A 19,458-nucleotide genomic window follows, 5' to 3' on the forward strand; every position below is an offset into this window, starting at 1 on the left:
CCCTATATTTTTTTATTTTCCCACTGTGTAAGTTTAAAATTAAGGGATAAATATATAAAAACATGCTTTACCTAGTTTATATGCTCACTATTCAGCACACAGATCCCCCCTACCCCTCCCATAATACCTTTATTTCCATCCAGAGGCCTTTTTTCTCTTTAAAATGTTCCTACTACACTGCTGAGTCGAATCTTGCCGTCTAGGCCAAAATTTGCCAGCCCTCCCCTATCTACCATACAATAATTTAAGGGTGTGGGGCTAGCGGGATATGTTTGACATCATTGGGTGTGTGGTGTGGTATCATTTAGAGCAGGTCTCTCCAACCTGCGGCCCTCCAGGTGTTGTGAAACTACAAGTCCCAGCATGCCCTTCCAGCTATCAACTGGTTTTCTACTGGCAAAGCATGCTGGGGTTTGTAGTTTCACAACACCTGGAGGGCCGCAGGTTGAACAGGTCTGATTTAGAGCATGACTAGGTCCAGGAAATACCAAAAATATGACATAAAACTAATACTTTGCTCATAACTAAAAAAAGCAAATATCCCATACTGTATATTCACCTTATGCATTTAGCTGCAAAACTTAGTAAGTTTCACCTGGATAATTTGGATTTAAATGTTTCAGATACCCCCCAACCACATACAGAGTAGAATTAATTAAACATTGTTGTCCCAGCTCTATTCATAAACTATAAATTCCATTGAATACAAATAGAGGACTACAGTGCTGAATGGAATTCCATTGAATGGTGAAGCAAAATTGAAATCCAAAGATTGTATTGTTGGAGCGCCACACCTTTGTAGGTAATTTAATATTAATGATTCAGAAAACATTATCATCGTTTTATAGTGTATACTGCACTATTACAAATGCTTGCGTTTAATTGGGCAAATCATCAATTCTTTTGCCATCTCAGACAGCAAGTGTGTTAGTTTCATACCCTTTTGTAAAAAACAACAGACACACCTGCAAACAGGGGAGTTCTTACACAACACACCATGTTATCTAAAGAGTACATGTATAACTACTATACTGCTTCAAAATTTCATTAAGGAGGGTAAAGCAAAAAAAAAGGAGTGACTTTGCACCTTGGCAAAACCATGTTGCATTGGAGAGGGAGGCAAATTTAAAATGTGGTGACAGATTTAGAGTAGAGCATGTCCTAGATCAACTTTACATTTCAGTATAAAAATAAAGCTACCAAGTCTTGTGTGCTACATGAAAAGGCAGCCAGTATTTTCCTTATTTGCAAAAAAAACTAATTTGCACTCCTTGCATTGTAACAAGGTTTGTCCAGGAGAAAATTGACTCTTTTTTGCCTTGGCTTTTGCCTTAATGACTCAGGCCCAATGTGTCTATATTTTAGAATTTCTGGAGACAAGACCAAAGTTCTTTTAGGAAAAAGGATCATTTTAGAGCTTGAGCTAGATTTACAGCTAGAACATGTGTTTGGATTAATGTTACCTCAACTGTTAAAAATTGGAGTAGGCTAATATTTCTGACTAGAACATTAGTGCCGTGAAAGGGTTAAGACTATGACAATTAGGTTAAGGTATAAGTTAATGCCCTAGGTGGAATATAATATTTGTTCCCAGTGTAGTGTGAAGGAATCAATGCTCATTAGGGAAAATGATGACCCAATTGTATATTACTTTATATAGTCCTAATGTAGCATATTTTGCAGTACATTGGCCATTATCAGGATTGACAACTTTATGGGGAGCCTACTGCATGTGACTCCCTCTCTAGTCTCAAGACCCCCTGAGCATCGAAGAGACACCAATGAGAGTGCCAGGAGCTGTAAATTGGTTAAGACAGGTTCCGGGACTTTTCATACAAAAAAAAGGTGCTTAGTGGGACTATAGATAGGAGTGGGTAGCGGTGAGTACTTGTCACTAACAGAGATATAGAATCTGCATTGCATTGCTACCATAGATTTGGGGTCGCTATTCTGTTGCCACACCAACCTAGGGTAGGTAAGGACAATAATGATAACTAGTGAAAGAATCATTGGAGACCATTTTGCTAAGTTTTAGTTATTTTTTTTCTATATTATACCAATAAAATAAAAAAATATTTATTACATGATCAGTAGGCTGGACATTATTGCCATTATTATGTGCTACCAAAAGAAAGCCCCTTTGGTCCTGGAAAAAAGCAATAAAAAAACTTTTGTCTATTTAAATTGAGGCAGTCCCAGTCCCATGAATTCTTGGCCATTCCCAGCTTTTCAGAGTCTTGGGATATGTCCCAGGCTCAAAGGTTTAAAAATGTAACTGTGGAATTGTATATCCTGTCTCCCCCATCCTCTCTCGAGCACTCAGGTATTCACTTTTCAATAGAAACACATTGATGCTTCAGCTGTTAGTCACACTTCATGACTGGCTGTCATCCATCACCTATCACGTCTGTAAAAAGAAAGGACGATTTTTGAGAGTGGGATACAAAGAGGAGGTGTGAGGCAGAATATGCAGTGCTGGTTACAAGGTACAGAAGGCAATGTAGAATGCCTTGTGTACACTTTCTTAATATAATGCTCAGGATTTCCTTTGTTATGAAACAGTGATGGTATACAATAATAATGTTCGAAAAGAAGTAGGACACCTGGCAACAAGAGGAACTGGGAGAGTATACAAGGCATGTCCTGTAGTTCTGCAGCTGATCCATCCTAAGCACAGATGAGAAATACACATACAGAGATACTGGCTGCTGCTGCTGCTGCCTCAGTTGTCAGCAAAATGGATTAAAAATATCCTGCTGATTCCTCTCAGACGTAACAATTCCCAGTCCAACCGACATGCACATAGTAAGTAACTGGAAACACCATTCATCAGATCATACTGAACAAAATGGCAGCAGAGGGCTGGACAAATATATTTTGAAATACATTAACAATAAGACCTTTCATCAGTGTAATCCTGGTAGTCACCTATTTCCTCTTGCTCAGTGGCTGCATCTTTTTTTAGATCACATGCAGTATACCTCACAGGAATAACAAACAAGCCTTCTAACCCACCAGGATAGTATTAATATATTTTCAGTGCAACAGCAGCTGATATCAAAGATTATTGCAGTTTCCACGGAGATGGAAGAAAGCAGAAATAACCATTATGATTTGTAACCAGCTTCTTCAGCAAGAAATCGAGCTCTCGTCTGTTGCCATTTATAGAAGACAATATTAAAACTAAAAGGCTGTAATGAAAAAGCAGCAGTCTATAAAAGAACCCAAATCCTGCCCTTTCTGGAATACGCAAAGGAAATATACTGTGCATCGCCAGACATCTGGAAGAAGAATCCCTACCTTCGCATATGTATCATATTTTGTGAACCATTTAAGGATTTCCATGTCCATTCCAGATTTCAGCTGCTTCTAGAAGACTGCTGTATCCTGCTTTCTCTCCAGCAAAAACTCAGTTCACTAGAGAGATGGAGGGACCCTGTCTGCTCACAGGATAATGCAGCCTTCCTAAAGGATGCAAGAAAAACGCATGAGTATTGTGTCACGCACAGCACTTATATACAGACACTGCCAGTAGCCAGGCAACTGCAGGGTTTAATATGTGTCATTTTGTTTGCTTGTTTGTATTTCTTTGTAGCTTTTTTTTACCATGTGTCTATTTTTGTGGTTTTTCTGTGTGTATCTTGAGACTAATTGCAATTGAGGAATGAAAACTGCCATGACTGAGAATATGTTCATTTTTAACCCCATTGTTGCCTGCTAAAACTACATAGGAGCTCAAACATAGATGGGGTTAGCCTATAATGAGGTAGCACGATTGGGTGGGCAATAAAATTACGGAAATTAAATTAAGATACCCCCCCTAAAAAAACACACAATTTTATAGAACAATACTTTAAAATAGTGATATTTAACTCATTGGTAGACCTAATAATGCTTAAAAAGGCAATATGTGTCTTTTAAAGTGCACATGTGATGATCAACAGGGGATCGCTGATCTGTAATTGTGAGACAATGGAATCCGAGGGTAGGAACTAACTTAAATAGACAGAATGAGTAGAATAAGATATTAAAGGAGATTTTGCAGAGAGAGTATTATCAGGGCCCTCTTAAGAACATCTTGGGCCCCCGGGCACAGCAGTGCACCGGGGCCCCTATATATACATAAAAAAAAAAGGATTATATATATGGGCCCTGCAGCCCAGGGGAGCCCGTCGGAGGCAGCAAAAAAAAAACCAACCCGGAAAAAAAAGTAGAAAATACTTACCTTGCGGACAGCTGGCGATCCGGCTCCCTCCATGGTCTCCTCCTCCGTCGCGCTCCGCAATGGATGTCGGGCGGGCGTGATGACATCACGCCCGACATGCACCTCTGACGGGCCCCCCTGGGCTGCAGGGCCCCCGGGCACCTGCCCATTTTGCCCAATGGGAAAGACGGCCCTGAGTATTATTATGACTCATGGATATACCAAGACAGATACAGTAACCAAATGAAGGAGTTAGAACCAGAGAATTGTCAGACTGGCCAGGGTCAGGAGTCTAGAGCGGAAATAATATAATCATATAGCAGAGGGTCAAAAAGAAAACAAGTAGTTAGCAAAGCAGGGTCAATACCAATAGTCAAATGAAAACATAAAGAGAACACAGACACAACAAAGGATATCAGACAAGACTCAGTAACACCCAGGGGAGGGCTGGCACATTTTAGCCCGGGGGGGGGACGGGGGGGGGGGGGGGCAAAACTCAACTCAGCAGCCTATTAGGAACATTTTAAAGGAAAAAAATGCAGATGACCCAGCCCAAGGTAGCCCAATATGGGACCGTGCCAGGGGGGCAGATGCCCAGTGCCCCCGAGCCCAGCCTTCTCCTGATAATAACTCCAGGAGGAGGAACGAATGGGACCTGAAGCACTATCCGAGAAATGTGTCCTGAGTCTTTGCATGTAATTGGGCCAATAGCAGCTTCCTTCCCACTTGGTACTGCCTTTGGGGACTCTTTTGCCCTCAGGACCTGGGTTGCATGAGGAAGTTTGAAACTACAGCATAGCATTCTAAGGGTTTATTTAATAAAAAATAAAACAATATTCCGTATATATTTTATCCAATATTTAATAGTCTAGGATTATATTTGAAAGATAAGTAATTCACAGCCTTCATTTGATAATATTAATATTTGCTATCTTCAACAATCATTATTTTTTTGCCTCATGTCTGAAAAACAGGAAATGTAGCTACTTGTCTGCACTGCTAAAGCTGGCCACACACAAGCTCATCCTGCCACACAAGTGACAGATCATTGCCCACTTTGGGGACATATGTTGGATGAAGTCTGGCCTTTCAGCCCCTCGAGCCAAATGGCTGCATTACTTCTGGCATCACAAGGGCCTATTAATCAATTAGAAAAAGACTGTTAGCAGCCATACTCCAAAATGCCTGATAATGATCTGATTGATTTTGGTTTCATTATTATTTAGTATCATCTAGCTGGTGCAGGTGCCAAGATGGAGCAGGGGCCTAATCTCAAGAAAATACACATTGTAGTGGCATGGTTTAGCCCCAGGATGTTGAATGGCAAGGCATCAGGATGGCAGAGCCACTGGAAGTAGAGATGCAGACTGGAGACTGCAGTTTAAATTGCTGGTCTGCTCCCCTCTTACACTAGGAGGCAGAATCCAGATGAGTGAAAGTGATCAGTATCACAGTACAGGCGGCATTGGGGGGCTTAATTTGTGACTCTGAGCTTGATCGTGTTAGAGGGCCATATTGTGAAGTTGATTAGCAACAGACCTGGATAGCAGCATACCTAACTAGATGTAAGGAGCCGGCAGAACTACATCCCAGTGTGTAGGAAGGTCTTGTGGGCTGTCACAAAGACCAGCGGCAGGACTAAGACAAAGTAGCGGTGGTGGACTGGATCTGAATCTGGAGTGGAGGATTGTGCAAGGACAGGCAGAGTGGATGGTGAGCAAAGGTAGGTGGACAGCTGAGTAGGACCTCGGAAGATACAGATGGTTTAGGACCCCAGTGAAGAGCTCACCAAGGTATGTTTGCTCAGCCAGAATGATGGGATAGCTAGTCTTTGTACTGATTATCAAGGTCATAATAAAATGGCAAGAACAGAAATTGATACCTTTAATCTCTGAGTTATTTGATCAAATCAAAGAAGCAACCATTAGAAACCACTTTTTCTAGATTGACATACGTGGAGCATATAATTTTATCCGAATCCATGAAACAGATGAGTGACCGTATTGTGCTCAATATGACTATATGGTGGTGTCTTTTGGGCTCTGTAATGTACCATTTATTTTCCAAGATTTTATTAATAAACTCCTCCATAAATAAAAAAAAAACATGTTAAGGGCCATGGAGGTCTTTAACAATTTATTTTTATTTATGGAGGGCTTTGATAATAACAGTTTTGGAAAAATTATGAAAATGGTGCCCAATGATGAAAAATTCACATACATGTGAGCACCCTTAACCATAAAGTGAGCAGATCCTGTGCACTGGTCTACTGAGACCTTATCAGCCTATAAGAATCTGTAAACAACAGCCTTTATCACTGCCTCACTTAGTGGAAGTGATGCTCCTGATGTGGCTGTTGGAACAGTACTCAAACCAGAACTAGTTAAATCACTGTGCTTTGTTCTCCAGGAAATTCTCTCAAGCCAAATTTAACTATGATATCTGTAATGAGGAATACTTAGCCATCAAATGGTTATTTGAAGAAGAGACATTGATGGGAAGGGGCCTGTCAACCCATCACTGTTTATACAGATCATAAAAAATTGTAGTACATTGAATCTGCTAAGCATTTAAGCCCCAGACAGGTACTATAGGCACTCTTTTTTTACTAGATTTGATTTTATTATCGCTTACCGACCTGGTTCCAAATATTTGAAGGTGGATACCACTTTGAAGTTCCTGATGTTTCCATTATTCCCTCCAGCAAGATTCAGTCAGTGATTATTGTCCATGGCCAGGCTCCCCAAGACATTCCATTACACCTCTTTTTGTCCCTGCTACACTTGTCTGTGAGTCATTCTCCCCGAGCCTATGAAAGCAAGCTGTCTGGAGTACTTAAGGTAATTTGCCCTTGTTTGCAAAATCTGTTCCCAAAATAAAAGTCCCAGGACTTTTCCTTATGGTCAGCTTTCACCCTTGCCCATACATAGTAGAGGCTGATACCCTCTTTCTATGGGCTTTATAGTCAGCTTGCCCACATCCAATGGATAAACTACTGTCTGGGTGGTGGTTCACATGTTGACATGTTCAGCAAATTGGCCCACTCTGTGCCTCTCATAGGGTTGCCCACAACCAAAAATCTAGCCTTCCCTTTCATCCAAAATATTGTGAAATTACATGGCATTTCGGTCAAAGGGGGTTCACAATTTATCTCATATTTTTAGAAAGCCTTCTGCAAAATCTTGGGTATTGATGTTTTCTTTTCATCTGCAGATGATCTTCAAACCAAGAGAGTCAATTAAATTTTAGTGCAATATCTAAGATGTCATGGGGTAAATGTATCAAGCTGCAATTTTTTCAGTGTTTTCAAGTCGCTGCAAACCACTTGAGATCACCAGCGATTTTATGTGCGACGATTTTAAAGCACCTATCCCGCTGATGGTTTAGTTAACACGAAGGAGAAAACTCGCCCGAGATTTGACAGAAAAAAATAAATCATGCTGTTAGAGCTATCTGGGCATTCATAAAATAACAGGAGGCACAATACAAGTTTTAATTATGAGGGTAATCATAATTTCTTGTTTAGAGGGGCAAAAACTACTACTAATTATCATACAGGGGCCAAATTATTTTATGAATAAATTAGTTGGCCAAATTTCATTACTGAATATATGTAAGGGATTTTTATTTTATTTTATTAAATTATAGTGGCATACTATTTTTGCCATGGGCCGTGTTCATGTACAATAATTCTTTCCATGTTTCTATAGGTACCTCTCCCTTTTACTGTATTTACGGCTTGCACACAAAGTCTTATTCATTTTCTATTCCAGCTTCTTCTGACATCCTAGTAGTCAAGCAAGCAGGCTAACAATTAAAAGCCATATGGAAGAATGTTCCATATTGCTTTCTGTGTGCCTACTGCACTGACCTTGGGTTTGGATACTGACCACGCTCCCTGTTGTCATCAGCCATGACCTTTTGGATAATGACCACATTCTGTTTGCTGCCTGCATTTGCCCCTCTGTTTATATATGACCACTCTCACATTGCACTCTGCCTGCATGTACCTTCTTCATAGGCTCCTACTGCAAGTAAAATACTACTATTGCATGCTTAAAGCTTGGGGGCAACAGAGTACCGGTGGGCATACTGAGCTCTAAGGAAAAAAGGGGCTGCTAGAGGTGAACAACATGCTTAGTTTTAGCAGTTATCCCAGCTCAGACCCCTGGCCTCACACATAAACAGGACAAGGGATCATCAATTGTTAGTGGAAAATAGCAGGCTTCACCATCAGCACAGGAAGAGGTTTTTACCATACTTGCCAACTCTCCCGCATTGTCCGGGAGACTCCCGCATTTTGCGAGAGTCTCCCGGACGAGTGTGGCAATCTCCCTGATAGGAAGGGGGAAAAATTTAGTTTAAACGCCGCGATTCACCCGGAATCGCGGCGTTTAGCCCCGCCCCCACTGTAAAATGACGCGATTTGCGTCATTCCGTCACGGGGGCGGGGCCAAAATGACGCGATTTCGCAGCCCCGCCCCCTGCACGCCCACGTCCCAGCAGGCATCTCCCGGAAGAAAAAAAAAAAATGTTGGCAAGTATGGTTTTTACTATAAAGGTGGCTAAGCTGTGGAATTCCTTACCATGTGATGTATTAATGACAAATTCACTAATAGGATTTAAAAATTGATTGGGTAACTTCGTACAAGCAACTGTATCTGTGGCTGTAATTAGAAAAGGGCATTATGGGGATGACTGATCCAGGGAATTGATCTGATTGCCATACTTGGAGTCAGGAAGGTGGTTTTGTTTAGCCTTTCTCTGCATCAATACAATTAAAGTTTACCAATTGTTAGAGTCAAGAGACCTGCATTTTTTTTTTCAACTTGACTAACTATGTAAACTATGGTGATGTAAGAGACCAGACTAAAACAAATTAAATTAACAATAAAATTTGCAATTAGTTTAAAATGAGTAAAAGCAATTTCTAAATGCCCTAATATCAATTAGGGGTATGGATCAAAAACATAATGTCAAAATCATTTTGCATTGCACGATATCATGTCATCTAAAAAGAAATATATTTATATGTATTTACAAGTTAACCCGTGCATGATACTCATGCATTCTAGTCAAATCAAGCTACTTAAGGTGTTAAAAAGGTTCTTGTCATGCATTTGGGCCATAGCCCAGGCCTCAACCACCAACCACTCCCCACTGTCACCCCCGGCAACCCCCAACCACTCCCAACTGTCACTTCTCCTTCAAGAAATATATATATATATTTTTTAAATCTTTATAAACACTTTTAATAATTAACAAATTAAATTAACAAATTAAAAACATCTTAGTATACCAAATTTCAGCCCTTTCTGAATTTTTTTTTTCCACACACACTAAGAATTTAGTAGGTCAGTGTATAACTCCGCCCAGCAGGTGGCGCTGCAGCTTGGTTTTATTTTTTCCACACACACACACAGACAGACTAACACACGCCACTAGACATTTATATTATAGATAGTTAAACAGCATTAGGAACATTATATTTACTGTCTCACTGAATTCATTTTGGAGTATAAAAGAATACAATGCAACACTAAGGGAGACATTTACAAAATTGTTGATTTGTATACAGTTTGCAAACTTTCACACATCGGATGCATTTCTCAGATTCAAATCGCAGTCTTTATCATCCTGTGGTTTGGAGGGTGAAAACTCCTAAACTGTATACTATTTAAGCCAAATTGTATGGTAAAATGTGTTTTTACTTTGCAGTTTCCCTATGTGGATTCCTAGCGGGCGGTTTCACCCCAGGGGGCTTCACTGTTCTAAATTCAAATAAAGTAAATGCTGCTACCCCTCTCAAACTCTCAAAATGTAGTGCAAGCTCTTGTGGCACTACAAGTGCCAACATGCACTGACAGACCTTGGGGGCAAGTTTGTGCTTGCACTTGTAATGCCACAAGTCTGCACTATAAATTGTACCCCCATTAGACATTGTTAAATGTTGCCCCCATTTTTTAAATAATAATGGGTTCCCCATTCTAAAATAATCCTGATTGCCCCATTAAATATATTAATAATTGAGCCTATTAAATATAATCCGGATTGACCCTATTAAATAAAATAATGATTTCTCCAATAAATATAATAATGAGTACCCCTATAACATATAATACAAATTCCCCCAGATAAATATGATAATGAGTGCCCCTGTTAAATATAATAACAATTGCCCCTAATTAATATGTTATTGATCATCCCCATTAAAAATAATGATTTATTGACACATAACTATTAATTAAATTTGACAACACAATAAATACCTACCTATAAATCTTCTTTCTTCCTTGGTCCGCCATACTCCATATAAAAAATACTGAGATCCATAAGGAGAAACAAAAAAGCCCCTATGTAATAAGTGGACTGCTTTCAAGGAGTTCTGGTGAGACCGGATTCATAACTAAACAGCCAGTCAAGGGCAGTCTCTTGTAACGCTCAGCCAATCGGAGATAGCCAGTCATATATTAGCCAATTAAATATTATCACCACACCGAAAAAAATATATCCTCTTAAACATAGCATACATGCTATGTAATTATATTAATTCATGTCTATCAGGTGGAGTTCTGAATATAACATTTCAGCAGCTGCACTATACTAATCTAGAACATTAATTTTGAGGCTTACAGTGTTAATTTCAAATTTCAGAACCAGTTAAACATAGTATTTTTATGAGGCACACTGCTAAATAAACCTTTCACTGGTGCTTTGTATGACACACAACTTTCAGATATTAATTTTGTAGAATGCTTTATGGACTGTGATTAGTTAATCATGGTAATCACACTGTGAAAAGATTTTCAAGTAGGCAGATCTGTCACAATTTTTGATGAAAAACACCATCTCCAATCCATGGCCACATCATTAGTGCACATACTCAGGTTCACTCACATGAACGAGCAGTTTAGTTTAATCTTATAGACTAGAGAACTAGAGCTAATACAATCTCTGCAGCAGCATTCACATGTTGCTATGATATATCACACTGTACCATTGAACCCTAAATCTACTATTTAAACTACAAGCCCCTGTCCCTCTTTAGCTTTTTTTACTTTCCCTCTTTTAGGTTTCTCATATGGATTTTGTGGATAACTTATTCATTGAACTTTAAAATTTTCAGTCTGATTTTCTTAGCGTAATCATACAAACATCAAACATCTCTACTCTGTTTTATTATATGTCATTTTAGTGATTTATTGTGTTTGCGACTTTGTTGTGTTTGTTGTGTTTTGTGGTCATTGTGTGTATAAAAAGGTGCATGCATATGACTGTTTATGTATTTGTAATGAGGGCACAAATTCATTTTCAGTAACTCTTTCAACTAATTTTGTGTTAGTGTAAATCCTACCATATAACACCTAACTTATGGTGCTGATCATACAGCTTGAACCAAGGGCCAAGCGACAGAATCACTGTTCAATTTGACCACACACTGATTTTACAGGCATGTACAATAACTATCCAAATCATTATGCTCAGGTCATGACTGGGTTTTATTTTAGGCCATACAAACAGTGATATTGGATCAATTTCCCAATATCAAGGGTGTCATGTGCAAGCTACTTACTAGTCAGATAAAACTGCAAATAGGTGTTTGTGATTTAATTCACAGTATAAGCTTGGGGTGTATCACAGAAACTCTATTTCCAAACATGGGTTAAAACCTGAGAGGGGGAGACTAAATTACTTTATTTAATTGTCTCTAAATCATTGTGCTCTACCCATAAGTTGTTTATGAATAGAGAGATCCAAGTGTGTTCTTAGCTACACATGAGTGCCCGATACCAATTTGTGGCACATGTCATAAAAGTAAAACCTCTAGTAATCTCTCTCAATTTCATCAATAATATCCAACAAGAGTCTCCTACCATTCTTCGTGGTTCTATGATATTTCAGGATATCTCAAATGGGTGACTGGAAGTTGAGCAGATAAGTTTCAATGAAAGGAAATAAGGACAGAGGAAAATGTCATATTTATTCAAATAGAGTCCTGTCTGGTATGTAAATGAATGGAAACATTTGACCTGTTGTGTGGAAGTAATATCATCTTTGTAGTACATTCTGGTAAGAAGTTTGGCCAGTGTAAAGAATCCCTGACTTAAAAGGTGTATTAAATAGATGGTTGTATTTGCATGAACACAGACTTTCTTGTTCTGACATCATAGTGGATAGGGGGCTGTGGGCACCTGAAGCATGTCTTGTAAATCTAACAGATTTGTTCACTGTTCGAAGTCAATTTCATATTGAGAAGTGTTCCAGTGAATTCAAGTTCTCTCAGTAGACAGAAAACTGATCATTTGGGAGTGAACTGCTTTTATGTTGTTTACTCCTATTATTTTGCAAGAAACTATTGTATAATATATGTGTATGTCATTTTTGTTCATTGTTTTTCATCTGAAGCATTGTGGATTCATTTTCCATAGAAAATCACACTTAATAAGATAATGTCTTTGTGTTCTTAGGAAATTATGTGTCAGTTTGGTATTAGAATGCTATATAGCTGAAACAGAGGAGATCATTTGGTGATGGCATGATTGGTAATGAAAAAGATAGTGTGTGAGATAGACAGGGAGAGTTGTAATCATTTTTAAACAGACCAGGTGGTTATTTGTTATTAACACTTTGTCACACACATGTCACGCAGGCTCAGGCGAGTGCTGGATCATGATACCATTGTGTGTTTCGCTAGAATTACTAATGTTAGTCACCAACCAATCCAAATTAATCATGCACACATTTGTCCACAACAGTCCTGCTCCTTATTTCAAAAGTACCATGATGTATCGTTTATGTACAACAACTGTTATTGGTGATGTTTTCATACTAATTCTGCACAACAAACAAGACTGAACAGTCCATGTAATCTGCCACAAAGATGCATTATAGTCAACTGACTCACGTAGTTTAATTTTACAATATAGTTGTAACCTATATTATATTAAATAACTACATCTTGACTTCATTTTGAAACATTTAAGAAGTATAAGAGTTTTTCTCATGCAAAATATTATACAACACTTAAATCATATTGCAACCTTTTCACATGAAAATAATTTTAGAAATGCTACATAAATGCATTGTGCATTCTACAATCTGCTTCAGAACTATTTATCAAGTGGACTTGTGGACCTGCTCCTTTCTAGGGACCATCCTGCCATCTTTCAGCCAGGTGATGCCCACATTCTGTACTGAGCCAGGTGACCCCACATACCGTGACTCAGGCTGACAAATATCCTCTGGACCTTTACTGGTGCTGTCTGTCTGTGTAACCTATGGAGATGGCTTTCTATGGATTTTGGGCCCCCAGTGACTTGTGTCTTCCTTAACGCACACACAGTGTGTCCCCCTTGGTCTGGTGTGTCAGTCATGGTATTGGTCACTAAGCAGGGCTTCCTCGCTTCTACTTGATTAGTGTAGTCCTTGCATCACTGTCATTGCTGAATGAGTACAATTCTATTAGCCCATGCATTGACTCAGCAGTAAAAAGGAAAATTAAACTTGGTACACAATTTACACTCAGGGGACTAACGAGCCATTAACATGAAAAAGCCCTATCTCCAGCTACATTGGGTGTTTTCACTGCAGATAAGGCATCTCCCTATCAATCTAACCAGCAAAAACTTGCCATGCAAGGGAACTGACAGTATGGTCTTTCAATTCCACTGCGCATGTGCAAGACGACTAGTTGGGTCACTCATGCGCATATGACCCAGCTTTTTTGTTAATATTTTAATATTAGTTTGCTGCAATAACTGATTTTCTATTCCAGAGCTGCCATGCTCCTTGTAGCTACCATTTGTGCTACTCCAGGTCTTGCTTATGGAGCTCCATGCTCTGTGACCACTAACACTGCAATTGGTAAGCGAGGGGAAGGCCCTAGCAAACTTAACACTTTGCTATAGGAGACCCAAAATTCTAGTTACAACCCTGTATGCAGGACTCCATTATTTAATGATACACGTAATGTTAATCCTCCAAAAACACAAAAAATACATTAAGATTACAGAGAACAAGTGTGGGGTGAAGATTACAGTATGATAAAATAAATAAAGAGCAAAACAAAACAAACCCTTTTGGCAATTATATAAGCATACTTACTGGCAATTATACTTATCTTACCTCCAAACTTTTAAATTGGGGAATCGAATGCAGTGCACGAGAAGGGGCATGGGCATGTCTCCCTAGGCATGTGGTCACATCCCACCAGGTATGCCTACGCTGCTTCTGAGCGCTGGCCTAGCCCCAGCTTTCTTCAATACACCCTTTCAATACTGTGTGCACCAGTGGCAGGTGTGTGTGGCACCCATTCACCCGCTGATGTGCGTTGAAGAGCAGCAATGAACAGGACACATCTCCAAACTTTCCCATCATGGGAAAAAGCTGTTGGTAGGCCGAATGGCTGGACAGAGCCCTGAAATTGGGACTGTCCCACCTAACTTGGCACATTTGCTAGGTATGTCATATTGAATAAACTTTAGTGCACTGTCTAAAGAATATGCAACAGCTAATCTGCTTCCATTTCAATAGAGAAATTGATACTATCTAGCCAAGTTAGCTTAATGATTAATAAAGGTTGTTTCATTTGTATATGTAATATCTCAATAAGCCTATGGAGAACCCTACACTACTTCTTCTCTAGTCTTCAATTCAGTTGATAGATTCAAATTGAACATTAAGAAATTTATTATGAAGAATTACCATATGTAATAAAGATTTAAAAGCATACATAATTCATAAGTTGAATTAACAATTGCAAGATATTCAGTTTCAGCTTTAAAGAGGTCAGATTTAAAGGCTACTGTGTTTTAAATGAACATACTGATGCTTATTGGGGGGGAAACAAAGTTTCCTATGCCCATTTACCAGGGAGTATGCGTATAGCCCAACTGGGCAGTGTTCTGTCTCTCTATCACCGTACCCTCCCCCATACCACATCAGCACTGGCAACGGTTCAGAACAAGGAGGTGGTGATTTGTGAATTGCACTGCAAAACACCTTGGTTTTGTACAGGTGTGCATTTAGTCCAGTCAGTGCACTGCAAGGTGAATGCCTATACTCATGAGTGACACCTTGATAATCGAGAAGTTCACCTACTTGTGCGGAGAAGTGGATAAAGTTTGCAAAAGTATAAATGACATCAAAATCCAACTTTATATCATACCTTTTATTGAATTAAAGGGTTTATGTCTCTTTCTTAACAATAACTTGATTTAGCTTCATTTATTTCATTGAGGGTACATAGGTATGGTCTTTAATACATTGGCAATTTTGTGCTTATTTAAGCTTTCTATTATATTGCTTGAGTGCACCTGGAAATGTCTTCTCAAACCGGGACCCATTAAGAATAGGAAGAGATCCGAAGACCATCAGCTCTGAGTTGGTACAAGATTCATGGAATACCACTACAAATTCACCCCATCTCTTCTTCCTCCAAGTCTGCATTGCTTCACAAAACAAGGCACACTGGTGTAGCTACTCTGTACTTTGTTAGAAACTCCTCACTCTGCCCATCTGCTCCTATTGGTCGGTACAAATTCCTGATCCTTCATGAACGCTGTCATATTCTTTCATAAACCCATGTGCCTCAACAGAAAATTAAGTGCGCTTGTGCAAACTGAAGCACGAGGTGGGTCCAAAGCTGCTTTTCTGATGTGCAGCAAATATTTGAGATTGCAGGAGTGCTAGGGGTTCAGAAAGAGTGCTCTGCCCACCAGAGCATTGCAACATAAAATATACAATGCCAGTGTTTAAATTTATTAATCAACGGATTTCCCACTGTCATCATGTCATCACCTAGTGAGTAACTAAAACACAGAACTAGAGTAGGAATCTTTAAGTTGATGGAATTTGCTGGATTGAGAAGTAAGTAAACTCTCCACTGTTATCAAAATATTTTTCTATTTAAGTAGGAAACAGCCGTCGCAGCTTATTTCAGGATGTGTCCAGCACTGTGTTATGAGATGTGCAGGAGGCAACAAAATAACTCCATGTGAAGAGGCTGACCTAAAATGTACACTATAGTTATAAAGACAAACTAAATATATGCAAGCTAGCTGTAAGCACACAATGATTGCTCACCAGCCAAGCTCTCTTTCCCCCACAATCTATCAATATTTTTAGGATGATAACAAAAATAAGACCCTCTTTATCCTGCACTACCTCTTTTCCTTTCAGAAAGTCAGACACCATTAGGCCTATTTTACCACATGGCGCATAAATAGCAGCATGATGGACGTCTCTAATCCATACTCATTATCTGCTCCTATTCCCGCTTACAGGACTTTTTTCAGGCTGTACCCACTTTGCGGCATTTACTCTAGTGGACAATAAGACTAATACAGTCTTCAAATGTTTTCTGAAAACCCACCTCTTCAGGCAAGCTTATTAAATTCCTCAAAAACCCTCTCAACCTCCCTAAAGTACCCTATTACCACCATTTACACAGTTCACACAAGACAACAACCCTTTGACCAAAATAGCTGTGGGAGTGGATCATATAATCCACTTAGCACTTTTTACCTTTGCAATCTGGATGGACCAATATGCAATATACCTCATGTATACAACACATTGTCCTATAGATTGTAAGCTTGTGAGCAAGGCCTTCTTACCTCTCTGTCTGAATTACCCAGTATGGAATTTGTAGGTGCTATGCAATAAATGTTGATGATTATGTTGATAATGTAGGCTCAGCTCAAGGGCAAGACATTGAGGCAATTACCTTAGGCCCCCAAGGTGCAGATAATTAACAAAACAGTATGTTATAAAGATTGTACATATATATAAAATATCCAAGATTCAACAAGTTTTGTATTTTTTTATACATTTTTCTTAGTCCTCATATTAGCAAGTTGTGGTACCATAGCAGGACAATAACAGAAGTATTTAGCAGTATGTTTTAAAAGAAATAATTAATTGAATTGTGTTTCTGTTCACATGCATTATTGGTATAAATGTTGTTTAGGTTTTACAATTCTTTACTCTATTTTTAGTCCCATGTTATATTTAAGATATACTGAGAATGATGCTTTCATTTCTGAGGGTATTGAGCTTCATATTAAATAGTCTTTTGCTTGATAAGTTTTTTTTAAATTTACTCTTTAAATCAATGATTTGGAAGACTGGAGAGGTGCTTTGGTTTATAAGGTGGGGTGAAGCTGACATATTCATTTCACCTCAGGTCCAAGCTTGGTGAAATCACAACTAATTCTGAATTTCATGTTTATTGATCTACTTTCCCATGTGGACCACATACTTTATTATTTAGAACTGTTGTATTTTCTATTTTTCTCTAAAATACTGTTTATATAAATATGATTTATGCCCTACATAACCTAGGACACAAAGGTTGTCTACCTCATGTGTGGAAAGGTGTTTATGAAGTAGTGGCTGAGGTCCAAGTACCTGCAGGTCTGTACCAGCTTAGCATATATTTTGCATGGCTGAAAAGGATCCACATATTGCGCTAAATCTTGAATGCCTCCAGTAAGTACAGTCTCCACCCCTTGCATTTCTGAGTAAAATCACTGGGGCTATGGGCTCTATTGCAACCAGCTCACATCTGTTTGGAGTTTGTATGTTCTCTCTGTGCTTGCATTTTTCAGGGCATTCCTTCCCATGCAGAGGGGCACATGGCCATGGCCACCCTGCAAAAGGACTTGAGTTTTGCACTTGGTCAGAGTTGGAGACATTAGGGTTTTGTCCTCTACTTTTAATTACAGATGTTCACTGATCCCGTGTTCTGGTTTTGGTTTTGGTTTTGGGTCTGGATTAACTTTATGTTTTGGTTTTAGTTTTAGCAAAACCACCCTTGCATGTTTTGGTTCCCGATTTTTCTCTCGAAAATCCCTATTTTTTTTTTTTTTGCTAAAATCACATATTTTTGCTTTATTTCCCCCTATATTAATATTAACCTCAATAACACTAATTTCAAGTCATTTGCAGTCAATTTTGACCACCTCACAGGTCACAAAATTCTTTTCACACACTTTCAAACAAAGACTGCAGATTTAGAAGATCAAGCCTGCCAGACCTATTATTTGTATTTAAGCAATGACAATTAGCAACGGAGCAATGTAGCTCTCCCGAATGCAGTGTCGGACTGGGACATGAAGAGCCCACAGGGGGACTGCAAAGCTAGAGGCCCACCAGAGGGGGTGTGGCCAGCCATCAAAGAAGCAAGACCAGACACTAGAGGGGGTGTGGTCAGCCCACAAAGGACAGCTAGCACCATAGTGTAGTATATAAAGAATGCAGTGCGTATATAAAGAGTACACAGTCTTGACCTGCCCCTTAGATTGGGCAGAACAGTCACCAAAAATCGGGATTGTCCCACTAGACTCAGAACATTTGACAGACTGTCCTACCTGTTCTTGTCACTTTCACCACCTGTGGAAGCTGGTTTCTTTAGTTGCGGCTTGTCTGGATCCTGGAATGTTGGGGGCCTTATAAAAAAAAAATGGGTACATTTAGAAAATTCCAACCAGCCCTGGCGTTAAATCAATAGGACACACAATTAATACATAGCCCTTCCTCCAGCCCCAACAACAAGTAATAGTATTCCCATTTAATAAATAAACCTCTTTCCCTCCCTCCAGACAGCCACAGCAATAAATTAATAGCATTTACATATAATAAATATACCTATTTCCTGCAACTGTCACTGCCATTAAATAATTCATATTCACATTTAATAAATAGACCTCATGCTCCTCAAACTCCCCCCCACATTCACTTAATAGCCCCCAAACCACCCCATCTTAAATTAATAGTCCCCACTATAAAATTAAATTGCCCCATCATCACCCCACAAACAAAATAGCACCTATTAGTTAGCCACCACCTTCCACACACATATTACATTGCCACAAGCCCGCTGTGCTATCACACACACATTACTGTGCCCCTTAATCACCATGCTGCGCCTCCTTATGATCACATTGCACTCTCCATGCTGCTTTTGCTCCCTCCCTTCTCCTGGCCCCTTCATCACCCTATGCCATGCTGCTTTGGCCCCCCTTCACACTCTGCCATGCTGCCTTTGCCCCTTTTCACTCTCTGCCATGCTGCCTTTGCCCCTTCTCACTCTCTGCCATGCTGCCTTTGACCCTTCTCAATCTCTGACATGTTGCCTTTGCCCATTCTCACTCTCTGTCATGCTGTCTGTGCTCCCCCTTCACTCTCTGCCATGCTGCCTTTTCTATTGACTTCTTTCTTCTCTTCTTCGGTCTTCTCTCTTGTTGCCGACT

The 19,458-nt window shown here is 39.4% G+C and overlaps 1 protein-coding gene across 6 annotated transcripts in view; it reads right to left on the reverse strand.

Annotated features, from left to right (window-relative positions):
- The window catches only part of WDR17 (WD repeat domain 17), a 113,380-nt gene that overhangs the window by 81,986 nt on the left and 11,936 nt on the right, over positions 1 to 19,458 (reverse strand). For 3 of the 6 annotated variants that reach the window (XM_075197531.1, XM_075197541.1, XM_075197522.1), the window contains exon 1: positions 3,301 to 3,487. The exons of 2 other annotated variants lie outside the window; for them this stretch is intronic. In XM_075197531.1, coding sequence (XP_075053632.1) covers positions 3,301 to 3,351 — 51 coding nt within the window. In that variant the 5' untranslated portion in view covers positions 3,352 to 3,487. Of the gene's footprint in view, positions 1 to 3,300; positions 3,493 to 19,458 lie in introns of those variants that run through there. One more of the 6 variants, XR_012688253.1, reaches the window with a different exon arrangement.

This window comes from Mixophyes fleayi, chromosome 1, assembly GCF_038048845.1.
Source record: "Mixophyes fleayi isolate aMixFle1 chromosome 1, aMixFle1.hap1, whole genome shotgun sequence".
NCBI classification, from domain to species: Eukaryota; Metazoa; Chordata; class Amphibia; order Anura; family Limnodynastidae; genus Mixophyes; species Mixophyes fleayi.